This window comes from Littorina saxatilis, linkage group LG12 (assembly GCF_037325665.1).
Source record: "Littorina saxatilis isolate snail1 linkage group LG12, US_GU_Lsax_2.0, whole genome shotgun sequence".
Taxonomy (NCBI): domain Eukaryota; kingdom Metazoa; phylum Mollusca; class Gastropoda; order Littorinimorpha; family Littorinidae; genus Littorina; species Littorina saxatilis.
In genome coordinates, this window is record NC_090256.1 from 81,228,802 (window position 1) to 81,256,368 (window position 27,567).

At 40.8% G+C, this 27,567-nt stretch overlaps 1 protein-coding gene across 1 annotated transcript; it reads right to left on the reverse strand.

Moving 5' to 3' along the window:
* Positions 1–32: 32 nt before the first annotated feature.
* Positions 33–27,567, reverse strand: LOC138982918 (polypeptide N-acetylgalactosaminyltransferase 5-like). Its single transcript, XM_070356315.1, has 11 exons — positions 27,036–27,567; positions 23,768–23,921; positions 23,157–23,326; positions 22,547–22,711; positions 13,508–13,721; positions 12,506–12,623; positions 11,337–11,522; positions 10,001–10,135; positions 4,694–4,801; positions 3,443–3,571; positions 33–485 (listed from the first exon to the last, which is right to left on the reverse strand). Exons 1-11 carry the CDS (start codon positions 27,409–27,411, stop codon positions 345–347), a joined length of 1,896 nt encoding a protein of 631 aa, XP_070212416.1. The 5' UTR covers positions 27,412–27,567; the 3' UTR covers positions 33–344.

Below are 27,567 nucleotides of genomic sequence, written 5' to 3' on the forward strand. Positions count from 1 at the left end.
TTATTGGTAATTAATCACTCTCTCTCACACACACACACACGCGCGCGCATGCACGCTAGCATACACATGCTCAAACTATAGAAGCATTCATGCTCCACAACATGAGTAGAAAAGTGCAGACATTAGTTCAAATGTAAACATGCATATATCCTAGATTTAAAGATCTCTGGCACACATTCATGATTTTGTAAATGCACGACCAAAATATTCACAAATGCATGCATTCACACACACATGTACACACGTACACATGCAAATGTGTATATCTCAAATTAAAAGATCGGAGGCATACAAACATGACCAAAATATCCACAAAAATGCACACACACACACACGTGTGCTATTCATGTCTGCAATGAGAGTGACCGGCGGGTCCATTGCCATTTCTGCCTGTCATCGCCATCACAGTGAATGACAACCAGTGTTCTGTCATCCGTCGCCAGATGGAGACACTTGTTACTCTCCATATGCAGTAATTCACCTTTCTGCAAATGGCGAGAAAAATCAACAAATTAGATTGGGTGAAAATGTGGGCTGTGCAAAACAAAAACAAACAAAAAAAGATGCGTTTGTTCTATTCGCTTGAAGTCATTCTAAAAACACCTGTCCATCTGCATATTGAAACATGTTTATCGAGTGACTGGAATAGTGGTACATGTACCTGCAATGAAAGGATATACTTGGGACCAGACAAGTGTCCCTACGTTGCAGGTGTCCTTCCATGACAGGTATATTTTGGTCAAGACAATAAACAAAGGGACTACAGCGTGTGTTATTTATTTGGGGGGGGGGTCCTCTCATCAGAGATTCATTTTCTGGAAATTCTAGACGAGTAACAAAAAGTAAAGAGATTTGTCATCATTTTCCCCGAGTTTTCATTCATAACCAGCTGGGTAACAAAAAATGTATTTATCCTACATACCTGAGAGAGACACTCGTGAGATAATAATCGTTCAAATCACACGTATGTATATCATGTAAATGAGGTCATGTCAAGCAAGTCTGCCAGGGACCTGTTTTTCCACTGCTTATGATGCCAAGGTCACCGAGACAAACGTCATTATAGAAGAAAAAAAATTGCGCTCGCTAATTACCCTCGATGAATTTTTAGAACTAACACGTCACGCCACACTTTCAGAGTGACGTTTCTTTGCTTTGACGTAATATATTGCACGAGGCATTAGAAGAGATCGAGGTTCTAAAACAACCGTCTCCAATTTAGCTGCCTCGACAGCAGGACATTGTTAGTAAAATACACGTAAGTACAGTGTGTAGGATAAACAGAATACTACATGGCTTGCTGTGTCGTACCAGATTTACACTCGTTGCTTTTTCAAATAGTGAACAGCTCGCTTTCGCTCGCAGTTCAATATTTTAAACAAGTCGCGTAAGGCGAAAATACAACATTTAGTCAAGTAGCTGTCGAACTCACAGAATGAAACTGAACGCAATGCAACGCAGCAAGACCGTATACTCGTAGCATCGTCAGTCCACCGCTCACGGTAAAGGCAGTGAAATTGACAAGAAGAGCGGGGGAGTAGTTGCGCTGAGAAGGATAGCACGCTCTTCTGTACCTCTCTTCGTTTTAACTTTCTGAGCGTGTTTTTAATCCAAACATATCATATCTATATGTTTTTGGAATCAGGAGCCGACAAGGAATAAGATGAAAGTGTTTTTAAATTGATTTCGAAAATTTAATTTTGATAATAATTTTTATATATTTAATTTTCAGAGCTTGTTTTTAATCCAAATATAAAATATTTGTATGTTTTTGGAATCAGCAAATGATGGAGAATAAGATGAACGTGAATTTGGATCGTTTTATAAAAAAAATATTTTTTTTACAATTTTCAGATTTTTAATGACCAAAGTCATTAATTAATTTTTAAGCCACCAAGCTGAAAATGCAATACCGAAGTCCGGGCTTCGTCGAACATTACTTGACCAAAATTTCAACCAATTTGGTTGAAAAATGAGGGCGTGACAGTGCCGCCTCAACTTTCACGAAAAGCCGGATATGACGTCATCAAAGACATTTATCAAAAAAATGAAAAAAACGTCTGGGGATTTCATACCCAGGAACTCTCATGTCAAATTTCATAAAGATCGGTCCAGTAGTTTAGTCTGAATCGCTCTACACACACACACAGACAGACACACACACACACACACACACACACACACACACACACACACACACACACGCACGCACGCACATACACCACGACCCTCGTCTCGATTCCCCCTCTACGTTAAAACATTTAGTCAAAACTTGACTAAATGTAAAAACAACTCGTGTAAATCTGGTACGACACAGCAAGCCATGTAGACTAGTATTCACGCTTTCCTTCTTTGCCGCCACTGAAGCAAACGTGTGCAAGATTGTATGTTACACGTTTCCGAGTATGACAAGAACAGAATCAAACTCGCAATCGTCCATCCAAAAGCCCCAAAATGCACATATTATGGCTGTCATTATTCCCGCTCTTATCGGCGTTTCTTCTCTGAACAAATTCTTCAACGCTGAGAATACTGCAAACGGCATCCTTGACGACTAGACTGTTTCCATACGCGAATTTAGCGGCCCTTGGAAAGTGGCTCGCTCAGGATGCATGCGAGTCTGAACTTATTTAGAAGGACAGAGTTGTGTACAGAGAAGACAAACATACCGAAAAGAACAAACATTTCGCGCATGCAGACACGAAAAGACGTCATAAAGAATGCGATGCTTCAAAAGATACAGACTGTGACGGTGACTGTTACGTCATTCACACATACCAAGACGTCATTCAAAGTTGTTCGGTCACTTCTGTTAAAAAAGTGGATCTTTCTACAGTCATGACTGGTGTGGTAAGCCTGTCAAAGCGTGAGTACTCAAAACGTATCTGTTCTCTCCTCGGTGGAAGCTGTGAGACATAAATGCTGTTCAGATTTGGTCGTGTGACACTCGGAGTTTTCTTCCACACTCGATTAGTTGGCGGATGTCTAACTCAGCCTGACGGCTTTGTTAGACAATCAACGTAATCTCGTGTGGAAGAAAACGTCTGTTACACGACGAAGTCTGAATAGCAGGTACTGTTCATCGGGGAGCATATCGCCTTCTGTTTCATGTGTATCAACCGCGGCCTTCGGCTTTGGTCGATAAAGATGAAACAGAAGACGATATGCCCTCCTCGGACCAACAAAAAAGCTGGTCTATCAACAATTAAGCCACTAAACATAATATATTGTCTGCGTGCGTGCGTGCGTGCGTGTGTGTGTGTGTGTGTGTGTGTGTGTGTGTGTGCCGGAGAGACAGAGACAGAGAGAGAGAGAGAGAGAGAGAGAGAGAGAGAAAAGAGACAGATAGAGAGACAACAAGAGACACAGAGAGGGATACAGTCATGTGATTTTCTGTTGTTTTAAATGGCCGCCGTAAGCACAGTAGTAGCCTAACCCATACCTGTGTATATTGCCAGCCCCGCTCATCATCAATGTCAGCACAGGTTCGAACAATCAGTCTGTCGTCACCACCTGGGTTCAGGCAGCCCTCGTCTCGTCGGATCTGATGTTCCTTCGTCAGGGTAAAATGCTGCAAGACAAATCAGTGATAAAGAGCAACAACAAGAACACAAATGTTTAAAAGAGTAATCTCTTGACACGTGGTTTTACATGAGCTAATGTAGGTCTTTCGTGAACTACAGAGTCACTACTGATTTATTCATTGTAATGTTACCATATTAAATTACGTACAAAGATGTTCAAGACACCGTTGATACAGATCATGACGACGACGACGACGATGATGATGATGACTCAGTGGTGGTGGTGATGATGATGATGATGATGATGACGATGATGATGTTGATGATGATGATGCTGTTGATGATGTTGATGATGACGATGATGCTGCTGTTGATGATGATGATGATGATTGGATTGGATTGGATTGGATAAGATTTACAGTCCAGTGAGGTTACCCTGATGGAAATTCGGGCTGCTTTCTCCCCGGGGAAAGCGAGCTGCCATACATACGGCGCTACCCATATTTTTTTTTTCCTGCATGCGTGTATTCATGTTTCCTGAGACTTAATGCCGTGTGAGATGGAATTTTTTTACTTTATTCCAAGTCCCACGGGTATTTGATGGACATTTTTATCTATGCCTATACAATTTTGCCAGGAAAGACCCTTTTGTCAATCGTGGGATCTTTAACGTGCACACCCCAATGTAGTGTACACGAAGGGACCTCGGTTTTTCGTCTCATCCTAAAGACTAGCACTTGAACCCACCACCTAGGTTAGGAAAGGGGGGAGAAAATTGCGGCCTGACCCAGGCCTGAACACGCAACCTCTCGCTTCCGAGCGCAAGTGCGTTACCACTCGGCCACCCAGACCAGATGATGATGATGTTGATGATGACGATGATGATGTTAATGATGATGATGATGATGATGATGATGATGATGATGATGATGATGATGATGATGATGATGGTGGTGGTGGTGGTGGTTGCCATGATGATGGCGATGCTGATGATGATCACGAAGACAACGACGACGACCATGATGATGATTTGGTGACCAATGGTACCATGAAGGAGCTGACCATGGCGGGAATCATGACGATCATGAAGGTGACAGAAATCAATTAGAATATGATTCGATGGTATATTTGCATTTCATAAATATCAAATGAGTTCAACCAAAACTAACCTGAATCAAGACCCTGGTATTACAAGCCTCGGCGAAAACATGCTTGTTATAGTTGGGCCAGTGGATGGCTGTCTGAACACAGCGACCTGGAACAGCGTAGTTCTGGATCTGCACGTGAAAATGGACAGCATACGTGCACACGTGAATTTCAGAACAGTGGAACCTTCCATTGAAGACTTCCGAATGAAAATCAGCTCTTGAAAAGGAGGGAGTCTCAAAACAGGGGTAAACTGACAGAGTTTATGAACAGCCAAGTCTCCAAAAGAAAGGTCTTCATAGTAGGGAAGTTTTAGGATAAGGGTTCCACTAAACAGCGGAACATGTGGCCCACGTGGGAACACGGGATGATCTCCACGCTGCCGGCACACATCCACGCCTGCAACAACCATCACAGTGAGATAGAATCTACTTCTGCCATGTGGTACCCCAAAATCTGACCAGAGAGGGAGTCTAAAAACTGATGACACAGTTAATAGTCCAGGCATCTTAGCCACTTTAGTGAAGGGAACGTTGAAGTGAATGACTAGGTTTAAAATGTCTCTTATCAGAAAGTTCAACCTCAGTCCTTTGATGTTTATTAAACACATTTTCATATAAAGTTGGCGCTTCATATGGAAAAGTGGCTTTGAAATTGACCCTAATCCTTCTTTGGGCTCTGTAAATGTCGTTTGGGGCTATGGTTGTAAAACGGTATCTACTGGTCACCCCAATGTATAAACTGAAAACTCTTTCTGCACCAGAACACGCAGAAAGGATTGTATCTGCCTGATGTCTGATGCTTTTCAAAATCCCCAACCACTAACACCTTCAAAACGGACATTAACTGACACTGTTGTTTTTCCCTATATAATCCTTACTATTTTTCCGAGACGTCGTCGTGTTGTGTATTTAGCTTGCCACAACCTCATACATGGTCCTAAAAGTTAAAGTTGAAGAAAATACTAAAGATAAATGAACAAGCTGACGCAGTGTCATTCGCACCGTGAATCCCCCCATGGGAACATACTAAAGTCTGGTTCCAAATAGGCTCAATTTCCTTCTATTTCTTTGTATTTCTGCCTCGTAGGGGTAGGGGTGTTCAAACCAAAGGCACCTTTAAACCAAAATTCAAATCACACATCTTACAATACTAAGACACTCAGCAGTGAAAGGGTGTCTGCTGGTAAAAAATTCCAAACAATCCTAAAAGTACTTCACTACTAAACGTGCTTTTAAAAAGAGCCGTTATTTTTCCCTCTATAATCAGTATTGTGTTTTCTGCGAATATGTAGTCTATTTAGATGGTTGTCATGTGCACATGAGTTGCTAAAGCGTTTTCAGTTGGGCATATGTCGAAAAGCAAAGAATTAGCCCTTTGAAAACCATCAGAACTGTCACACAAAAATAACATTTACCTATCTCACCAACTGACCAAACATAGGGCTTTTCCTTATGTATTATGTATTGTCGTGTTTTTTGTAGCATACTTGTGAAAACAGCCACCACTGTTGTAAATGATACTTTAAAGAGCATTATTTCATTTTTACAGTTGAAGGACAACCTGGACTGCCGTATATTACAGCTGTTTTACAATCAGCCAAAATTTTCTTAACAAATGTATGTTAAGAACAACTCCCATAGTGAAATTGAAGGAAAACAAAGTGAAAATCTCCCTGCCATAGAGGAGCTAAAGAATCAACAATAAACGACTGCATGGATAGCTTGATGCACGAATGCATTGCGGACATGTTTGTCTCCAACCAAGAGAAAGTTCAAAAAATCCCTTTTGTGCTTCTTATTATACAGTGACGTCAAAGACAGCCTTTTCTGCTGTTCATACATTCAGGGGTTATGGTTACACTAAACGACGTAGTTGTAGCCATACTGCCATCCAGATTTATTTTTTCCTTGCGAGCAGTCACATGGTGTTTGTGCTGTCTGCCAACCGTTAGATGACCCCGCCCAAGTCTGTTAAGGGACCGTTTGACCGTTATAGAACGCGTCTTTTTGATTTTTTGGCACAGTTGGAAACGGTTGATTTTTATCCCTACCATTGTTTCCAAACATTATATAGGAATGTTTTGTGAACAACGGATAATAGCCGCTACTCGCATGTGTAGCAAAAGTGAGCGTACATACTCACCCTGGTCGTCCAGCCGTTGTCCGTTGCCCGTCTTTATCTGTCTGTACTGAACATTACCTTTGGATATTTCTCCAACGCTATGAAGTGAAGAAACACCAAATGTTGCAAAATGTTGTATGACCCCAAGAGCTCAAAAAAGATACTTGAGAACCTTGACCTTACCATAAGGTCAAGGTCACAGGGAGAATTAATGTGGTCTAAAAACTGCAACATTTCACATTGTGCCAGTTTTCTGGAAAAAAAATTAAAAACAGCGGGCTTAGTTTTGTATGGTATACAAGAAAAAGAAAGCCTTATCTTCTGATACCATTTTGGTTGACCTCGCTTCAATGTCAAGGTCAGAGGAGCCCTTCAAAGTTGAATTGTAGACATATTTTGATGTGAGCTTGCCCCTTTAACTTTACTATGGACGATATCTCTTACAAACTTAAACACTGAGTGGGGCGTTTGTTAGAATTTCATAGTGAGCCACATCTGGTCACATATCGTTAGGGTCAAGGTCACATTGACCCCTATGAAAAATGTGACCAAGCCGGGTAAAGAAATCCATGTGTCTTGGTAAAAAATCTTAACAAAGCAAAGCCCATGCGACTCTCATGCTTGACCTTTGTCTTAAAGTGACCTTGACCTTCAGGTGACCTTGAAGGTGAAGGTCTAACAACTGAAGCTGGCAAGGACATTGTACACTATTAGAACTGGTTTACAGATTTTTCCTACCAAATTACACATGACCTTTGGCCAAGGTCAAGATCATCAAAGGTCACACATCACAAGGCTATCAATTCAAGACATAGGAAGCATAAACATACTTATTGGCACTTTCTACAAAGAGACATTGTCACTTTTAGTGATTCAATTGCCCGTTTCAGTCACATTTCATAAGGGGCAAAGTGACCTTGACCTTGATGATATGTGACTAAATGTGGCTCAATATCAGTATATAACATGTGCCCCACACAATTATGAAGTTTGAAAGATTTTTTTCATAGTTCAGGGTCAAGGTCACTTCAAAACATGTATACCATTCAACTTTGAAGGACTCCTGTGACCTTGACATTGAAGCGAGGTCAACCAAAATGGTATCAGAAGATAAGGCTTTCTTTTTCTTGTATACCATACAAAAACTAAGCCCGCTGTTTTTAATTTGTTTTCCAGAAAACTGGCACAATGTGAAATTTTGCAGTTTTTAAACCACATTAATTCTCCCTGTGACCTTGACCTTAAGGTAAGGTCAAGGTTCTCAAGTATCTTTTTTGAGCTCTTGGGGTCATACAACATTTTGCAACATTTGGTGTTTCTTCACTTCATAGCGTTCGAGAAAAATCCAAAGGTAATGATTTGTACAGACAGATGAAGACGGGCAACGGACAACGGCTGGACGACCAGGGTGAGTATGTACGCTCACTTTTGCTACACATGCGAGTAGCGGCTATTATCCGTTGTTCACAAAACATTCCTATATAATGTTTGGAAACAATGGTAGGGATAAAAATCAACCGTTTCCAAATGTGCTAAAAAATCAAAAAGACGCGTTCTATAACGGTCAAACGGTCCCTTAACAGACTTGGGCGGGGTCGTCTGACGGTTGGCAGACAGCACAAACACCCTGTGACTGCTCGCAAGGAAAAAATAAATCTGGATGGCAGTATGGCTACAACTACGTCGTTTAGTGTAACCATAACCCCTGAATGTATGAACAGCAGAAAAGGCTGTCTTTGACGTCACTGTATAATAAGAAGCACAAAAGGGATTTTTTGGAACTTTCTCTTGGTTGGAGACAAACATGTCCGCAATGCATTCGTGCATCAAGCTATCCATGCAGTCGTTTATTGTTGATTCTTTAGCTCCTCTATGGCAGGGAGATTTTCACTTTGTTTTCCTTCAATTTCACTATGGGAGTTGTTCTTAACATACGTTTGTTAAGAAAATTTTGGCTGATTGTAAAACAGCTGTAATATACGGCAGTCCAGGTTGTCCTTCAACTGTAAAAATGAAATAATGCTCTTTAAAGTATCATTTACAACAGTGGTGGCTGTTTTCACAAGTATGCTACAAAAAACACGACAATACATAATACATAAGGAAAAGCCCTATGTTTGGTCAGTTGGTGAGATAGGTAAATGTTATTTTTGTGTGACAGTTCTGATGGTTTTCAAAGGGCTAATTCTTTGCTTTTCGACATATGCCCAACTGAAAACGCTTTAGCAACTCATGTGCACATGACAACCATCTAAATAGACTACATATTCGCAGAAAACACAATACTGATTATAGAGGGAAAAATAACGGCTCTTTTTAAAAGCACGTTTAGTAGTGAAGTACTTTTAGGATTGTTTGGAATTTTTTACCAGCAGACACCCTTTCACTGCTGAGTGTCTTAGTATTGTAAGATGTGTGATTTGAATTTTGGTTTAAAGGTGCCTTTGGTTTGAACACCCCTACCCCTACGAGGCAGAAATACAAAGAAATAGAAGGAAATTAAGCCTATTTGGAACCAGACTTTAGTATGTTCCCATGGGGGGATTCACGGTGCGAATGACACTGCGTCAGCTTGTTCATTTATCTTTAGTATTTTCTTCAACTTTAACTTTTAGGACCATGTATGAGGTTGTGGCAAGCTAAATACACAACACGACGACGTCTCGGAAAAATAGTAAGGATTATATAGGGAAAAACAACAGTGTCAGTTAATGTCCGTTTTGAAGGTGTTAGTGGTTGGGGATTTTGAAAAGCATCAGACATCAGGCAGATACAATCCTTTCTGCGTGTTCTGGTGCAGAAAGAGTTTTCAGTTTATACATTGGGGTGACCAGTAGATACCGTTTTACAACCATAGCCCCAAACGACATTTACAGAGCCCAAAGAAGGATTAGGGTCAATTTCAAAGCCACTTTTCCATATGAAGCGCCAACTTTATATGAAAATGTGTTTAATAAACATCAAAGGACTGAGGTTGAACTTTCTGATAAGGGACATTTTAAACCTAGTCATTGTCACTTCAACGTTGTTCTCTTATTTGCTTGGACTATAAGGCTGATATTAATTGAGCGAAGTCGACTTAGCGAAGTCTACCTCACGAAGGTCGCTGCACGACGCTTTGGCACAGAATTTTCGATAAAAATACTTCGCCAAGTCGACTTTGGGGTCGATGGGGGACAGGCTTTGAGAAGGAATCGAGAACTGACCTGTCCTGTGGCTTTACAGCCCAGAGGCAGATAGATTTCCGGGTAGACGGTGTCCATGTACCACTTGAAGGACTTGCACCCCAGCTCCTTCCTTAGCTGGACTCTGTCCGATACATCGCCAAAGTCCATCTCTTCCTGTCAATAGGCGAAAAGATAGTGGTGTTAAATTTGCAATGTACGTGAACCGAGAACTGAATCGTAAGGTTTTGTGAACATTCATTGTAGACCTCTACAAGAACGTGGACTGGGTGGCCGAGTGGTAACGCACTTGCGTTCGGAAGCGAGAGGTTGCGAGTTCGACCCTGGGTCAGGGCGTTAGCAATTTTCTCCCCCCTTTCCTAACCTAGGTGGTGGGTTCAAGTGCTAGTCTTTCGGATGAGACGAAAAACCGAGGTCCCTTCGTGTACACTACATTGGGGTGTGCACGTTAAAGATCCCACGATTGACAAAAGGGTCTTTCCTGGCAAAATTGTATTGGCATAGATAAAAATGTCCACCAAAATACCCGTGTGACTTGGAATAATAGGCCGTGAAAAGTAGGATATGCGCCGAAATGGCTGCGATCTGCTGGCCGATGTGAATGCGTGATGTATTGTGTCCCGTCGCGATATAACCTGCGTGGTTGAAAACGACGTTAAACACCAAAGAAAGAAAGAAAGAAAGATGTATTGTGTAAAAAAAATTCCATCTCACACGGCATAAATAAATCGCATAAAGAATATAAAAAATTTTTTAAAAAATCCCTGCGCTTAAAACTGTACCCACGGAATACGCGCGATATAAGCCTCATATTGATTGATTGAGAACGTACAGGCTGCTGCATGATTACACCTAAACTTGCACACGCCTGGGTAGCATGACTCAGTTGCTGTTAGCTTTCCACTTGGAGGATGCGATCCGAATTTCTCAGCGATGGGACAATAAAGTCGAAAAAAATAAAAACGAAATAAGAATTAAAAAAAAGTTTTCTCTGTCAATGTCTATTCTCAAATTGAATGAAATAAAAATAAAAAAAGTTTTCTCTGTCAATGTTTATTCTCAAATTGAATGAAATAAAAATGAAAAAAGTTCTCTCTGTCAATGTCTATTCTCAAATTGAATGAAATAAACATGAAAAAAGTTCTCTCTGTCAATGTCTATTCTCAAATTGAATGAAATAAAAATGAAAAAAAGTTCTCTCTGTCTATGTCTTTTCTCAAATTGAATGAAATAAAAATGAAAAAAGTTCTCTTTGTCTATGTCTATTCTCAAATTGTTGATGATAAATGTTTTTTTTAACGCCCTCACGGATAAACCATTAGGGGCATATGTCCCCGGTCAAATTGTTCATCCTCACATGCTTGTAGAAGAGCCTGTCGTGGTAGAAGAGCTGGTACTCGTCCATCCAGACACTGGCCACACGCAGACAGTTCTTGGTCAGCACGTCCTTGTCCGGCCCCCAGCTGTAGGGCGCCGTGTAGCGGAACATGTGGCCCACGTGGGAACACGGGATGATCTCCACGCTGCCGCCACACATCCACGCCTGCAACCACCGTCACAGTGAGATAGAATGTTTTGCAGTAGTGAGATAGAATGTATTATTATGTCTACAGGACGCCGTGCAGCGGAACATATGGCCCACGTGGGAACACAGGATGATCTCCACGCTGCCGCCACACATCCACGCCTGCAACCACCGTCACAGTGAGATAGAATGTTTTGCAGTAGTGAGATAGAATGTATTATTATGTCTACAGGACGCCGTGCAGCGGAACATATGGTCCACGTGGGAACACGGGATGATCTCCACGCTGCCGCCACACATCCACGCCTGCAACAACCGCCACAGTGAGACTATAGAATCTACTTCTGCCATGTGTAATCGTCACAACTGCAGGATATATTCTCAGGTTCACATGCGTGCCAGTGACAAGGCAAGGCAAGGCACATTTGTATTTCAAGAAACCCCATGAGGGTACATGAAAACAAAACAAAAATACACGAAAAAAAATGTTTATGCAGGCTGTTCCACATACATATGAACTCATTCAGTTGAAAAACTTTTTTAAAAACTTTTTGTTTTACACTATGGATTTCAAATCTCCAAAATAATAATTCTCGGGTTATGGCAAATTTCATGCATACCTAACATTTAGAGGGAAAAAGAACCCCATGCTGTTGTGTTTTGGTATGTGTCGAAGTGGAAGAATGCTCTGTTCAAGGTAGAAGCCTGGCCGGATCTGTGATGATTTACAAGATGGTCTGAAGGGAAAGAAGGTTGGTGTCGTTAAACCACTCAGGAAAACAAATCGGAAAATCTAGAACTGAGTAACGTCAGTTTATGGGCAGAATATACCTACGCAGTTTCAGCGGCACAGACGACGCACTGCCTATGATTTATGCCGCGATAGAGATTATGACGAGTACGTGGCCTGTTTTCCTTTCATACAACGTGTAGCGGGCTGGGATAAACTGCAGTGCGTCGTCGGTCCTGCTGAAGTTACATATGTGAGCGGAGCCCCTTACCTTGAAGGAGAGCTCCATGTTTTCACACCCCCATATCTTGAGGCCCGGGTCGTACATGCCGAGTCTCAGGAAAGTGGTCTTGGCTACGGCGAAACAACAGCCTAGGTGCGTGGGGCTCCTGTAACAAACACACACACATGGAAACATGCACGCACGTAGGCACACATACGAATGCAAGCACGCGCACGCATGCACGCACGCACGCACACACACACACACACACACACACACACACACACACACACACACACACATATACACGCACGCACGCACGCAGGCACACATACTCACACACACACACACACACACACACACACACACCACACACACACACCACACACACACACACCTGTCAACCTGTAAAACCTGTGAAACTAAATGTATAGTACAACCAGACAAACTAAGGTGTAGTAGCACAGCATTAGATTTTTTTGACACAAAACGCACAAAACAAACGTGTCAAATGCAAAAAGAATCGTGGGTTTGACCGGTTCATGGTTTCTTATCGGTATATTTTTTGCAGTATAAACCAGAACAGAACACTCTGCCCATAAGAGCACCCAGGGTGTTGAACTTTGGAATGTGTTTCCCACATAAGAGCACCCAGGGTGTTGAACTTTGGAATGTGTTTCCCACATAAGAACCTGGCCAGATCTGAGATATTAAAGTGAGACTGTGCCTTTAACATTATCAGATAAGTGTCACTCATCTCCTATAATCAGTTGTTTGTCTGTTTACTATAAAGACCACTGGGTCGATGTACTTGTGAATGTGTTGTCAAAAATTAAACGTGCTATGGTAACTTGCCATTATTGTATTGTTTATTATTAGTGAATGTATTGTTTTGTCAATAACAAACGTTCCAACAACCTACCTTTCTTGTTTTTTGATTCTGAATTTTGGAACGTTGGCAGTCTCTTTGTTTTTGGATTTACCATTTTTGTTTATTTTTATTGTGTGCCTTTACCGCCATCACTGCAACACGATCATCAACCCTCTCACCTCATAGGTTCGAATTCGCTTCCTCTTCGCTCGTTGTCCTGCGCGGACTGTGGAATCCACATGAAGTAGAGGTCAAGGTCAAAGCCACCTCTGTTCTGGTCAGCGGCGTTGGACGGCTGGTACTGGAAGGTGTCACTGTTGATGCGGTCAGTCGCCGGGACGGCTATCACCTTGTCGTCCTCCTGAATTCGGCTCAGCAATGGTTCCAGCCACCCTGGACAACAATGGGAAAGCTTGATGATATCCCGGCCCAGAAGACGTTTCAGCGTAGACAACAATGAGAACTTTGACTTAACGAAATCTCATGGAAGAACATTTATTTAACGTAGATGACAATGGACATGCTCGTGACATCAAATCACACACAAAAATATTTTCAACTCTGTTGTATAACACATGCAATATTGCGTATTTGACGTAGAATGTCTTCGCAGCCATCCGTGTGACCTATTCATTTACCCGATAATTCTATCACCATCGTATCCATTTACTTTACTTTGTCTTGAAAACACATTTATTCTTTATTCTTTCCTCCTCTCCAAGCAGTCAATGCAAACTTTCCTTCTTACTTGTGTTCTGTATAAAGTCATGCTCTGTTTCCCCAGAGGCTATGTGAGAGCAAGCCCCTGTCTCTTGTGCAGCCACTTTCCCCGTTGTTCGGCGTGGGGTAGAGTACCACCGTTTCGGCCCTGGATTTTAAGCATGTACTTCAGAGATGCCATTACCTAAATGCCTGTTGATTTTCTAACTTCCAGGGCTAGAGTCGGTGGTTTCTGTTCCAAGGCGGCAACTCTCTCACAGAAAGTATTATTTTATAATGTTCTTGATGCTTGTATAGCAATAGCCATAGTTGTTAGAAGAAGCAATGGTGTGAATTTAGCTATTGTATTATGGTCTTTACACTTCGACTATAGTTACAGTCCCGACGAATCGCGACAAAATAACTCTGAAAAGGATTCAGTAAATATTAGCAACCGTGAAGTGCGCTCGATTCCTATAAGTACGCTGTGTTTTTTTAGTAATATTAGTTTTTTTAGTCTTGAAATTGATGTTATGTGGGGACATTGGTTTAAACAAAATTTTATTCAGAATTTCTTCGCATGAACAGTTCGAAACACACAGCTAGGACACGCACTCAAGCAAATGCTTATATCACGTGACCAGAACAATACTAATTTACACACATTCCGGCGTAATGGTGGACATAACAACAATAAACCAGAAGAACAAATTGAAAGAATGGGGATGGGGAGCCAAATAGGAACAAAAGAATCTACAGAAGAGAAAAAAATAAAAGGGAGGGGGAGGGGGAGGAGGAGGGGGAAGAAAGTACTAACAACCACAAGGAGAGACTAGGACGAAAGCGCATAGGAAGAGAGCATCAAGTCTAAGACATGCAACATGTAAATACAAGTAAATGTAACAATTTTTTATGGAAGGCAGTAATTCTTTAACATATATAAAATACGAGACAAACGATAATAATCATTACTTATACGCTGCTTATGTAATCAAATACGATAACACAGAGAGAGGCAGTGTGGAGGTACACATACGCCTGCCCACACACATATATACACTATCAATGCGTGAACACATCCATCAAATCAGTCGACCAGATTTAACAATAAACGATTGGACAGACTCAAATATCAATATGTTATTACGAACAGAATATTGCTCGCTACCTTTTAATAATATTTCCACGCGTCTGAAGTGAACAGGCAACGAATTGATTGTTGTCAGACGAGCATCTGCATACAAAGTGCAGTTTAATAAATAATGTTCGGCTGTTTCATTTGGATCACCGCAAACACACTGTGCGTTATCTTTTAGATGGCGTTTACACAAGTCTGAATAAAGGTTTCTAATATTTAAACGCATTCTGCAGTGCTGAACTTCTGTCTGTCGTTTTCCAAAATAATAATAAGCTGGTACACTATGATCAGGACTTTGTAAATAATGCTTAAACTCGCTTATTGAATTTGTTGTTTTAATCACATCAGGCAAAACCGGCACGGTTGGCCTAGTGGTAAGGCGTCCGCCCCGTGATCGGGAGGTCGTGGGTTCGAACCCCGGCCGGGTTATACCTAAGACTTTAAAATTGGCAATCTAGTGGCTGCTCCGCCTGGCGTCTCGCATTATGGGGTTATTGCTAGGACTGGTTGGTCCGGTGTCAGAATAATGTGACTGGTTGAGACATGAAGCCTGTGCTGCGACTTCTGTCTTGTGTGTGGCGCACGTTATAATTATGTCAAAGCAGCACCGCCCTGATATGGCCCTTCGTAGTCGGCTGGGCGTTAAGCAAACAAACAACATACATCAGGCAAATTATTCCATAAAACTGTGGAGAATGGAATGAAGGATGTTCGGAATATGTCTGTCCTATGTGCTGGTACGAATCTTTTGAATGGTCGTCTTCTGTGGTAGGGATTTAGTGAAGAGACTAGTGGTGGCAAGAGGTTAATTAAATATTGTGGACATTTACCATGAACCATTTTGTGAAATAAAATTAATTTATGTCGTTTTCGGCGTTCCTTTAAACTACAAAAACCATTTTCTTTGTAAATCTTATCATGGCTTGTTCCCCGCACACCGCCAATTATAACACGTAATGCTTCAAGGTGTAATTTTTCAAGTGTTTTTGACAAGGCTTCGGTACAATTGTCCCATAACACATCAGCGTAATCAAAATGTGGCAGAATAATAGATTTATACATTATTTCCAAACTATTTCTGCATAACTTATACTTATAATATCTTAAACAGTTAATCAACAAAGTGGTCTTTTTCACAATATTTCTAATTTGAGCGTCCCATTTACAATCGTTTTGCAAAAAAATGCCAAGATGCTTGTGTTCTGGTATGTCTTCCAGGAGATTTCCATAAAAAAATAGAGGGTCATTTTGGTTTAAATCACGTTTTATATTCAGCAGTTTGGTTTTGGTTTCATTAAATGTAATTTTCCAACGTGCTGCCCAAGTACTAATTTTATCAAGGTCTGAATTAAGAAATTTCGGCACGTCGTATCGGGTCATTTAATACCAGTGACAAACTAGTATCACCAGCAAACAATTTGATAACAGACTCAATATCATTTATATAAATCAAAAATAACAAGGGGCCTAACACTGAACCCTGAGGAACGCCTGCTTGTAAACCTTTTAACTCTGACTTGGCACCTTTAACAACAACTGATGAACACGGTTTGTTAAATAGCTACGAAGCGATGACAATAGTCGGCCTCGAACACCAATCGACTGGCCTTTGTGCCAAACTTTATCAAAAGCTTTTGACACATCAAAAAATACTGCCTGTGTTGTTAAACCGTTGTCGTAGTTTGAACACAAGTCATTATATATGGAGACAAGTTGACAGATCGTCGAGTCGCCGGGTATAAATATGGGGACATTAATCCGAATCCGGGACCAGTTTCTCTGTTAGAAAATGGTGAACTTATTGTAGCACACTTAAACACCAGAAGTCTGAGGAACAAACTTGATATTGTGGAAAGTGAAATTAGAGATTTTGACATAGTAACTTTATCTGAGACTTGGTTACCTGATGGTAAGATGCAAGACCAATTTAATATTAATGGTTTCCATCCACTTGTGCGAAGAGACAGACCAGACGGAGCACACGGTGGTGTGGCTATATATGTTAAAGATTACTTATGCTGTAAAGAGAGAACAGATCTTTTGATTCCTAACCTTGAAGCCACATGGATCGAAACCAAATTGAATCAAGAAACTATATTGATAGGCTCGTTTTACCGGCCTCCTAGTGCCCCTGTTGCTTACTGGCAACTGATCGATTCTTCTATTAAACAAGTTATGGCCACCCCACACAAATTCATAATTCTTGGTGATTTTAATTCCGATTTTAATGACAACCCACCAAAGCAACTCACAGACATTTTGTATCTGAATAGCTTAAAGCAACTAGTTACATGTCCCACACGGATAACTGAAGATACGTCCACCTGTATCGACCTGATTATTACTCCAAGCACTGACATTGTCGATAAAGTAGAAGTTATTCCTCCCATTTGTAGTGATCACTCCGTACCAGTCGTTTATTTAAAGCATCATTTGAAGAAAAGATCACACTCAAAAAGAACGATTTTAGATTATAACAAATTAGACGGTCAAAAGTTAATAGTTGAGTTACAGAAAATTGATTGGTCAAACATAGTGACTTTAGAAGATATTCATACCGCAGCTTCTCTTTTTTCGGAGCAGTTGTATTCGATCGTGAAAACCTGCTTGCCTGTCAAGGAAGTCACCATTCGGGAGGGAGACACACCCTGGATTACATCATATATTTTGAAATTAAAAGACCGTAAAAGATTTATTCATACTATTGCTGTGCATGTAGACACACCACAAGCTTGGGAACTCTTTCGTAAGATAAGGAACCAATACACAGATGCTATTCGAACGCGAAAGAAACAATATTTAGAGGAACTTGACCGGTCCGTATCTGATCCAAAGAAATTTGGTCAGAAGCAGTGGTGGAAGTTAGTTAACAGGTTTATGGCAAAGAAAGGCTCTGACCAAAACGAAATCCCGCCACTAACAGTCGATTGTAAAACCTATTTTGAAGACCAGGAAAAGGCTGAATTATTTAATATGTCTTTTGTTAAACAATCAGAAATAAACGACACAGACGATAATGTTCCCGATATAGACAATGCTGAGTTTTTTTATCGACGATATGGTCGTGACTTCCGAAGAAGTGAAAAGTGTAATAGAAAGTCTTGATACATCTAAAGCTGTCGGGCCTGATAAAATTCATAATAAGATTCTTATTGCAAGTTTACCTATAATAGCAGAACCTCTATCTATTTTATTTACTAGATCATTAAATGAGGGTGTATTTCCAAGCATATGGAAAACAGCACATATAACACCGATATTTAAAAAGGGGGATAAAGGAGACTGTTCAAATTATCGTCCCATCTCACTCTTAAGCTGCGTAGGTAAAGTTCTTGAAAAATGTGTTCAGAAACATGTGTTTGATTATTTTGTATCGAATAACATAATTACACCTTCCCAGTCTGGTTTTATTCCCGGTGACTCCACTGTGTACCAGTTAACATGCCTTTATAACGACTTTTGCAAGTCACTCGACGACAGCATTACTGTCCAGGCAATCTTTTTCGACATTTCCAATGCGTTTGACAGAGTCTGGCACAAAGGTCTCCTCAGAAAGTTATTTGCACTAGGGATTCGAGGTCAGATGTTTAATTGGTTGAAAAATTATTTAACTGATCGAACACAAGCAGTGGTGCTTAAAGGAAGTATGTCTAGCTACTTACCTGTGCAAACAGGCGTTCCACAAGGCTCTATTCTAGGACCTCTCCTTTTTACATTAAGTCAAGTTTTGACTAAATGTTTTAACATAGAGGGGGGAATCGAGACGAGGGTTGTGGTGTATGTGTGTGTGTGTGTGTGTGTGTGTGTCTGTCTGTATGTGTGTGTAGAGCGATTCAGACTAAACTACTGGACCAATCTTTATGAAATTTTACATGAGAGTTCCTGAGTTTGAAATCCCCAGACGTTTTTTTCATTTTTTTGATAAATGTCTTTGATGACGTCATATCCGGCTTTTCGTGAAAGTTGAGGCGGCACTGTCACGCCCTCATTTTTCAACCAAATTGGTTGAAATTTTGGTCAAGTAATGTTCGACGAAGCCCGGACTTCGGTATTGCATTTCAGCGTGGTGGCTTAAAAATTAATTAATGACTTTGGTCATTAAAAATCTGAAAATTGTAAAAAAAATAAAAAAATTATAAAACGATCCAAATTTACGTTCATCTTATTCTCCATCATTTGCTGATTCTAAAAACATATAAATATGTTATATTTGGATTAACAACAAGCTCTGAAAATTAAATATATAAAAATTATTATCAAAATTAAATTGTCGAAATCAATTTAAAAACACTTTCATCTTATTCCTTGTCGGTTCCTGATTCCAAAAACATATCGATATGATATGTTTGGATTAAAAACACGCTCAGAAAGTTAAAACAAAGAGAGGTACAGAAAAGCGTGCTATCTTTCTTAGCGCAACTACTACCCCGCTCTTCTTGTCAATTTCACTGCCTTTGCCATGAGCGGTGGACTGACGATGCTACGAGTATACGGTCTTGCTGAAAAATGGCATTGCGTTCAGTTTCATTCTGTGAGTTCGACAGCTACTTGACTAAATGTTGTATTTTCGCCTTACGCGACTTGTTCTTGTTTACATTAACGACATAGTTGATAACGTTGAATCCATTATTATCGTTTGCCGACGATACAAGTACGTATTTGAGCCTGGAAAATTCTCAGATTCGAACAGATATTTTTACTCAGATCTTGATAAAATCGACCAGTGGAAAGTTAAATTTAATCAAAGTAAAACAAAACTTCTGAATATAAGCAGGAAAAGAAATCCAGATTACATCCCTTTAAACTTCGGTGGCACAATTTTACAAGAAACTGAAAGTCATAAACATCTTGGTATTATTATTCAGAATAACGGTAAGTGGGAGTTACATATTAAATCTGTTATAGCAAAATGCCGTACACTAGTAGCTTGCTTACGATCTTATAAATATAGACTGGGCAGAAAAGCTTTAGAAATAATGTACAAATCCTTCATATTGCCACATTTTGATTATGCTGATGTTCTCTGGGATAACTGCCCTAAGGAGTTAGCCACCGAGCTCGAAAGTATTCACTTAGATGCAATTCGAACCATTGTTGGAGCAGTCCGCGGCACAAGCCATCAAAAATTGTACGATGAGTCAGGCTTTATTTCATTACTAGAGAGGCGTAAACGTCATAAATTGATATTATTTCACAAGATCGTTCACCGCAAGGTGCCAAACTACTTATTTGCGATATTGCCACCATTGATATCAACTAACAACCCATATCACCGGCGCAGACCTCTAGACAGGAAAGTTCCATCGTTTAAAACTGAATTATACAGAAACTCATTTCTCCCATCTACTACACAACTCTGGAATTCTTTACCAGACTATATAAAACTTAGTGACTCCCTAAGTGAATTTAAGCACTTTTTGTCAAAAAACGATTTAAGTCCGCCGTGTTATTTTTATTCTGGAGATCGCATGTCACAAATAATTCACTGTAAGCTCAGGTTATATATAAGTGATCTTAATAACGATCTAGTGAGACGTCACGTTGCTACAGATGCATCTTGTGACTGCGGATTCCCGTCCGAATCCGTAAAACACTTCATATTCGATTGTCCAAATTATCGCGAAGCACGTCAAGAAACTATACATACCCTCCCTAATCACACAATTGACCTCCCCCACCTTTTAAACGGAGACAGACAGTATTCTTTTTTTTCCACCGTACACTCGTTCATTGAACGTTCAGGCCGCTTTGGGCAAACCAGAAAAAATGCTCTACAAGCCGGACAACAACTTTAACTTCTGCACATCTCCTAACCAACCCTCTTCTTTTATTCATCTTCTTTCCCTCCTTCCTTCCTTCTACTGTCTTTCTTTATAATCATTATACAACGTTTATTACGTTATTAAAAGATTTGGTTTATTGAGACAAATTGTTCAGCCGCCGGTTAACGCCTTATGTTGTACTGTCATGCAGGAACACCACTATAAGCTTCTAAACTACTTTAGCTTGTTGCTGTTTCTGTGAACTTTGTATACATGTCATGATTGTAACCTTTGTTAAAATAAACTTATGTTTAAAACTCTTTCGCTGCCAATCAAAACTTGCGTATGTGCATTCCTGACTGCCAGGGAATATTGGAGTTCGGGGGGTGTAATAATTCACAAAAAATTCTAGCTCCAAACTGGCAGTAGGTAGGTAAGTAAAACTTATGTTATTTTTGAGGGAAATTGAACCAAGAATCTGTTTTTAGTGTCTAATCATGGAAATAATAATTAGTTTGGCTTATAATGATGTTTAAATATAAACTTTTGAAAAATCAGTCCGGCGCATCTTCCGGTGCCTGTGGATCAAACACAGGTGGCTGTTTTGCTTGCTCCAAGAAAGGATTATGATCACTATCATCTACCTGTTTCCAACGAATCGACCAAAAGAAGATCTCCCCCTTCCCCTGTCAGTATCCATAATCATTTGCACCGCCTGTAGCGTCAGTCGGGCTTTGTTTTTCCCTACTAGGGCCCGGTCGACTGTCACCGTTAGCCATTTTGACGAGTCGAGATTTCTACCCTGATTTTTCTACCCTGTCGCCAAGGCCGAAAATAGCCTTCAGACGCAAAACCGCGTCACCATTTATGTTTATTCATGAGAACGAGGTATCCTTCCAAGCCATTGGTTGCTATTTGTGTGTCAGCAGTGACGTAGCATTTCTGGAAAATCCCGGAACGGAGAAGACGGGTTTACCCGTCCTAAGGCGCTGCGGCTGCACAAGCGCATGACAGGTATACCCGTCATAAGGCAGTCAAGTGGAACCAAAAAAACAAAAACAAAAATATTTTCAGCGTAAACGAAGATGAAAATCTTGATGATATCTCGGCCCAGAAGACGTTTTCAACGTAGACAACAATGAACACTCTGACTTCAATGAAATCCCATAGAAGAGCATTTTCAACGTAGAGGACAATGACAATGTTTGTAAAAACAAATGTCATACACAAAACAATTTTCAACATAGATGACAATAGAATTGCCTGTAAAATAAATCCCACAGGAGATTTTTTTCAACGTAAACAACAGCTGAATGGAAACACTGACTTGATTAAATCCCACAGAAAAACGTTGTAAGCGTAGACGAAGATGGGAATACTTGATAAACTCCCTACAGAAGAACATTTTCACGTTTGAACAAAAAGAGAATACATCGTATTTCTCAGAGTTCTCAAGAGTCTGGCCAAAAAGTAAACAACAGAAGATTTAGAAGACGAAACTGAGTGATTGGCATGTATCATACAGTCATGAGAGTCTGGCCAAACAGCGAACAATAGAAGATTTAGCAGTTGGAAATGAGTGATAGGCATGTCACGTATATATTTGAAGCACAGTTTACCTTTAGGCACTTCGCAATGCGAGTCCAGAAAGGCAGCCACGTGACCCGTCACGTGACGAAAGCCAGCCATGCGTGCCTGCATCAGACCGGAGCGTTCAGTGAGGCGTATCAACTTGACCTTGGGAACCTGAGTCACGTAGTCAGCCAGCTGCTGGCCCAGGTGTTCTGAAAATGTCAAATAAGGGCATGTTGTTCAAAACACAGTCCTTTCCGTGTACACAATTATTCTGGTTAACCGGCACGGTTGGCCTAGTGGTAAGGCGTCCGCCCCGTGATCGGGAGGTCGTGGGTTCGAACCCCGGCCGGGTCATACCTAAGACTTTAAAATTGGCAATCTAGTGGCTGCTCCGCCTGGCGTCTGGCATTATGGGGTTAGTGCTAGGACTGGTTGGTCCGGTGTCAGAATAATGTGACTGGGTGAGACATGAAGCATGTGCTGCGACTTCTGTCTTGTGTGTGGCGCACGTTATATATGTCAAAGCAACACCGCCCTAATATGGCCCTTCGTGGTCGGCTGGGCGTTAAGCAAACAAACAAACAAACACAAAATAGATAAACTTCAGAGAGAAAATAATTTCAAAACGATTATCTTCCCACGTGTGTCACATACCCATGTCTGAGGCATCATCGACGAGGATGACCTCGGTGAGGATGTTCTTAGGAGAGGCGCCCAGCACGCTGTGGACCGTTCTCAGCAGCACGCTCCACGCCTCGTTGTGGAACACCACCACCACGCCCGCTGTGGGCAGCTTCTCCACATCGTACTGCTTCGCTGTGCATCTGCAACACCAGGACACTCGTATAACTTAAAATACAAAAACAAATAGACTGCCAACGTTCCAAAATTCAGAATCAAAATAAACAGCCTGACTGTGTTTTGTGCAGAATAAGATTTTTCCTTCAATGAATTAATTTCTCTAAAATGTATTATAATTACTACTAACGTTCTAAAATTCAGAATCAAAATAAACAGCCTGACTGGTTTTTTTTGGCAGAATAGGATTTGTTTATGAATTAATTTCTCTAGAATGTATTATATTTCATGATGACCCCCCCCCCCCCCTCCACTCTCCTTAGAAAGCGCAAAGGTTGTTGATTTTTGGTACATGCTCAAGTGGAGCGATGGTCTTATCTCCTGCACACGCCTGTCCAGATCTGAGACGGTGAGCCCGAGTCGGTTACACGGGAAGGATTAATTGTGCCTGTAAGAGGATGACTCACTCTGGTTCCAGCACATGCTGTATCTTTCTGTGGATGGGGATGAGGTTGCTGACGTACTCGTTGGCGTGGAACCTCTTGTAGCCCTGGTCGTACCGTTGACGTTCTGGTGGCGTCAGCTTGGCTTTGTCCACTATGTGACCACGGCCACCGTAGCCTGAAACAAGTCGCGTAAGGCGAAAATACAATATTTAGTCAAGTAGCTGTCGAACTCACAGAATGAAACTGAACGCAATGCAACGCAGCAAGACCGTATACTCGTAGTCCACCGCTCACGGCATAGGCAGTGAAATTGACAAGAAGAGCGGGGTAGTAGTTGCGCTAAGAAGGATAGCACGCTTTTCTGTACCTCTCTTTGTTTTAACTTTCTGAGCGTGTTTTTAATCCAAACATATCATATCTATATGTTTTTGGAATCAGGAACCGACAAGGAATAAGATGAAAGTGTTTTTAAATTGATTTGGACAATTTAATTTTGATAATAATTTTTATATATTTAATTTTCAGAGCTTGTTTTTAATCCGAATATAACATATTTATATGTTTTTGGAATCAGCAAATGATGGAGAATAAGATAAACGTAAATTTGGATCGTTTTATAAATTTTTATTTTTTTTTACAATTTTCCGATTTTTAATGACCAAAGTCATTAATTAATTTTTAAGCCACCAAGCTGAAATGCAATACCGAACCCCGGGCTTCGTCGAAGATTACTTGACCAAAATTTCAACCAATTTGGTTGAAAAATGAGGGCGTGACAGTGCCGCCTCAACTTTCACGAAAAGCCGGATATGACGTCATCAAAGACATTTATCAAAAAAATGAAAAAAACGTTCGGGGATTTCATACCCAGGAACTCTCATGTCAAATTTCATAAAGATCGGTCCAGTAGTTTAGTCTGAATCGCTCTACACACACACACACACACACACGCACGCACATACACCATACCCTCGTTTCGATTCCCCCTCGATGTTAAAATATTTAGTCAAAACTTGACTAAATATAAATAAAAAAGAGAAAAAAAGAAATATAGGCCACTGAAACGTTTAAAAACATATGGTACAAATAATGAACTTATCACAACAATTTCGATGAATCTTGCATGCAAGAGGGATCACCTTGCCGTAGCCTGGGTTATACAGAAAGAACAAGATGACATCCATGATCCGAGAAACCGGAAAATAAGCGCTCAAAATGAATTCAACATGTGCAACGTTACAAGATTAAAATTAATGAGATTTATGCGGCACCAATCTCCTGGCATCTGATAGAAAAAAAGCGTTGCCATGGAAATGAACGCGCGACTTAATTTTAGAGGATTTAAATTGCTTGTTACCCCCCCGCGGGTTAGGGGGAAGAATTTACCCGATGCTCCCCAGCATGTCGTAAGAGGCGACTAACGGATTCTGTTTCTCCTTTTACCCTTGTTAAGTGTTTCTTGTATAGAATATAGTCAATTTTTGTAAAGATTTTAGTCAAGCAGTATGTAAGAAATGGTAAGTCCTTTGTACTGGAAACTTGCATTCTCCCAGTAAGGTAATATATTGTACTACGTTGCAAGCCCCTGGAGCAAATTTTTGATTAGTGCTTTTGTGAACAAGAAACAATTGACAAGTGGCTCTATCCCATCTCCCCCTTTTCCCCGTCGCGATATAACCTTCGTGGTTGAAAACGACGTTAAACACCAAATAAAGAAAAGAAAGAAAATTGCTTGTTATTCCGCATTTAGAGCGCTATCTGTGTAATACAGAAAAAAGATGACATCAATAATGGTTCATATTAGGAATTGCTATCTGTACTTTCCTCATGTTGTCGATTTTACCATTATCCAGAACTAGATAGAGGAAGATGTGTACGGGCGGAGGAGGGAGGGGCGAAATTGCTTGCAGCGTTTAATTGTTGTTGTTGTTGTTGTTGTTGTTGTTGTTGTTGTTGTTGTATCTTATGCCCCACATTCTTCAGTGCTTTTTCTGCGTGAGAAAGTGAAATTAATCGGAATGTCCTCGCCGTTATCAGGGTCCCAGTTCGCCTTTTCCCAAATCGCCGTTTCTCATAGCTTTTTCGTTTACAGCTGAACTTCTATGTTTGCCATTTAGTGTCATATCGACGTATTTTACAATGACACACATAGATATACTTAGACACTGGAACAAAGGCGCATGCGCGCGCTCACACACACACACACACACACACACACACACGCACACACACACACACACACCAACACACAATGACACATTCACTGACAGACATAGACAGTTCTAATGCCGTCATGTATTCTTGCTTCAGTCGCATGAAGACAGTGTTATCAATCGGAATTTCTCGCCGTTTTCATGTCTGACAAATATTTTGGAATCTTGGATCGGTTTTCTTCAGATAATTTCCCTTTTAGCGTCGATTCAAAAGAAAATTACTATGCAGTCGTACAAAGCTGTTCATGTCGGGGTCAGCGAAGGGCTCCCGCATATGCAAATGAGATTACAACCGTATCCCGGATACTGAAGCTCAGCAAGACAAACGTGTCGTGTTGATTCACGCTGATATTATTGTTTGCTCATAACCAAGATTAAGCTTACTTAGCTTTTAATAGAGCTACATTTTTTTATGATCCTACATTCTTCCCACTCACGCGTCCTGCTGTCAGTCTTTTTTTCGTTTTATTCGCCTGTACTTCGCTATGAAAACACAAAATATGAATTTAGTATGAGGATATTCTGGAGCCCGGCTCTCTGCGTCCATAAATGTGCTGATACCCCTTTATAAGGTGTGACCGTGCCTTTACTGATATGAATTATTTAATAACTCGTAAGCAGAGATTTAGACAGGACTTGCTGAGTCGTGCGGTTGCCGAGACGAAAGCACAAAAGCCAGCTTAGTGTCAAGGTTAACGCAATGTCAAGGTTAACGCAATGCCAAGGTCATACAAAGCACGGCTCATTTACAACTATGGAACGAACTTACTAAAGTTTTGAGCCATTTTCTCATTACCCATTCACTCGTTGTATGGACATTTGTTGTTTGTTTTCGTAGTGGAAACTGTATGGACTATTTCTTGGCACTGTCGAGTAAACAAAGTTTGATATTTATGCTTGTTTATAGCTGGTGCGGCTTTAACGACAAGGTTCAAGACCTCAGAGGCGTAAAATGCACCTAAGCAGTGTCCGAATACTACAACAACAACAACAACAACAACAACTACAACAACAACAACAACAACAACAACAGCAGCAGCATCAATTGCAACAACTAAACGCAAAATCTTACTTACCCGGTGATTCTGGATTTTCCCAAGGGTGAACGAATTTCGTCTGGTTGTCCTTCTTCCCGAAACTGTTAATCACCATATCCACCACCTCTCCCCGTCTAGCCTCAGCAATCTCACTGTTCAACAGAGATGTCTCCAGTCGACGCAGCACAGTCAAGTTCTTGGCTAGAGCACGAGCGACTCGCTCCAGACGATCTTTCAGTTCTTGACCTTGAAGATTAGGGTCAAGGTCAAGGTCGTTGCCACGGCGCTCTGCGTGCGGCAGGAGGAAGAGGAAGAGGCCGAGCATGTAGAAAATGGCGCCGAACAGGAGGACGTGTTTGAGATTAAATCGTCGTATTGTTGTTTGTAGCCACGTTTTTGACATCGTGAGCAACATGTTAGAGTGGTTGTTGTTGTTGTTGTTGTTGTTGTTGTTGTTGTTGTTGTTGTTGTTGTTGTTGTCGTCAGTGAGCAGGAAAAAGGTCACATTTCATCTGCATTCATGATCATACGTTCATACTGACAGAAAATACGCCTTTTCTGGCTTCAAATT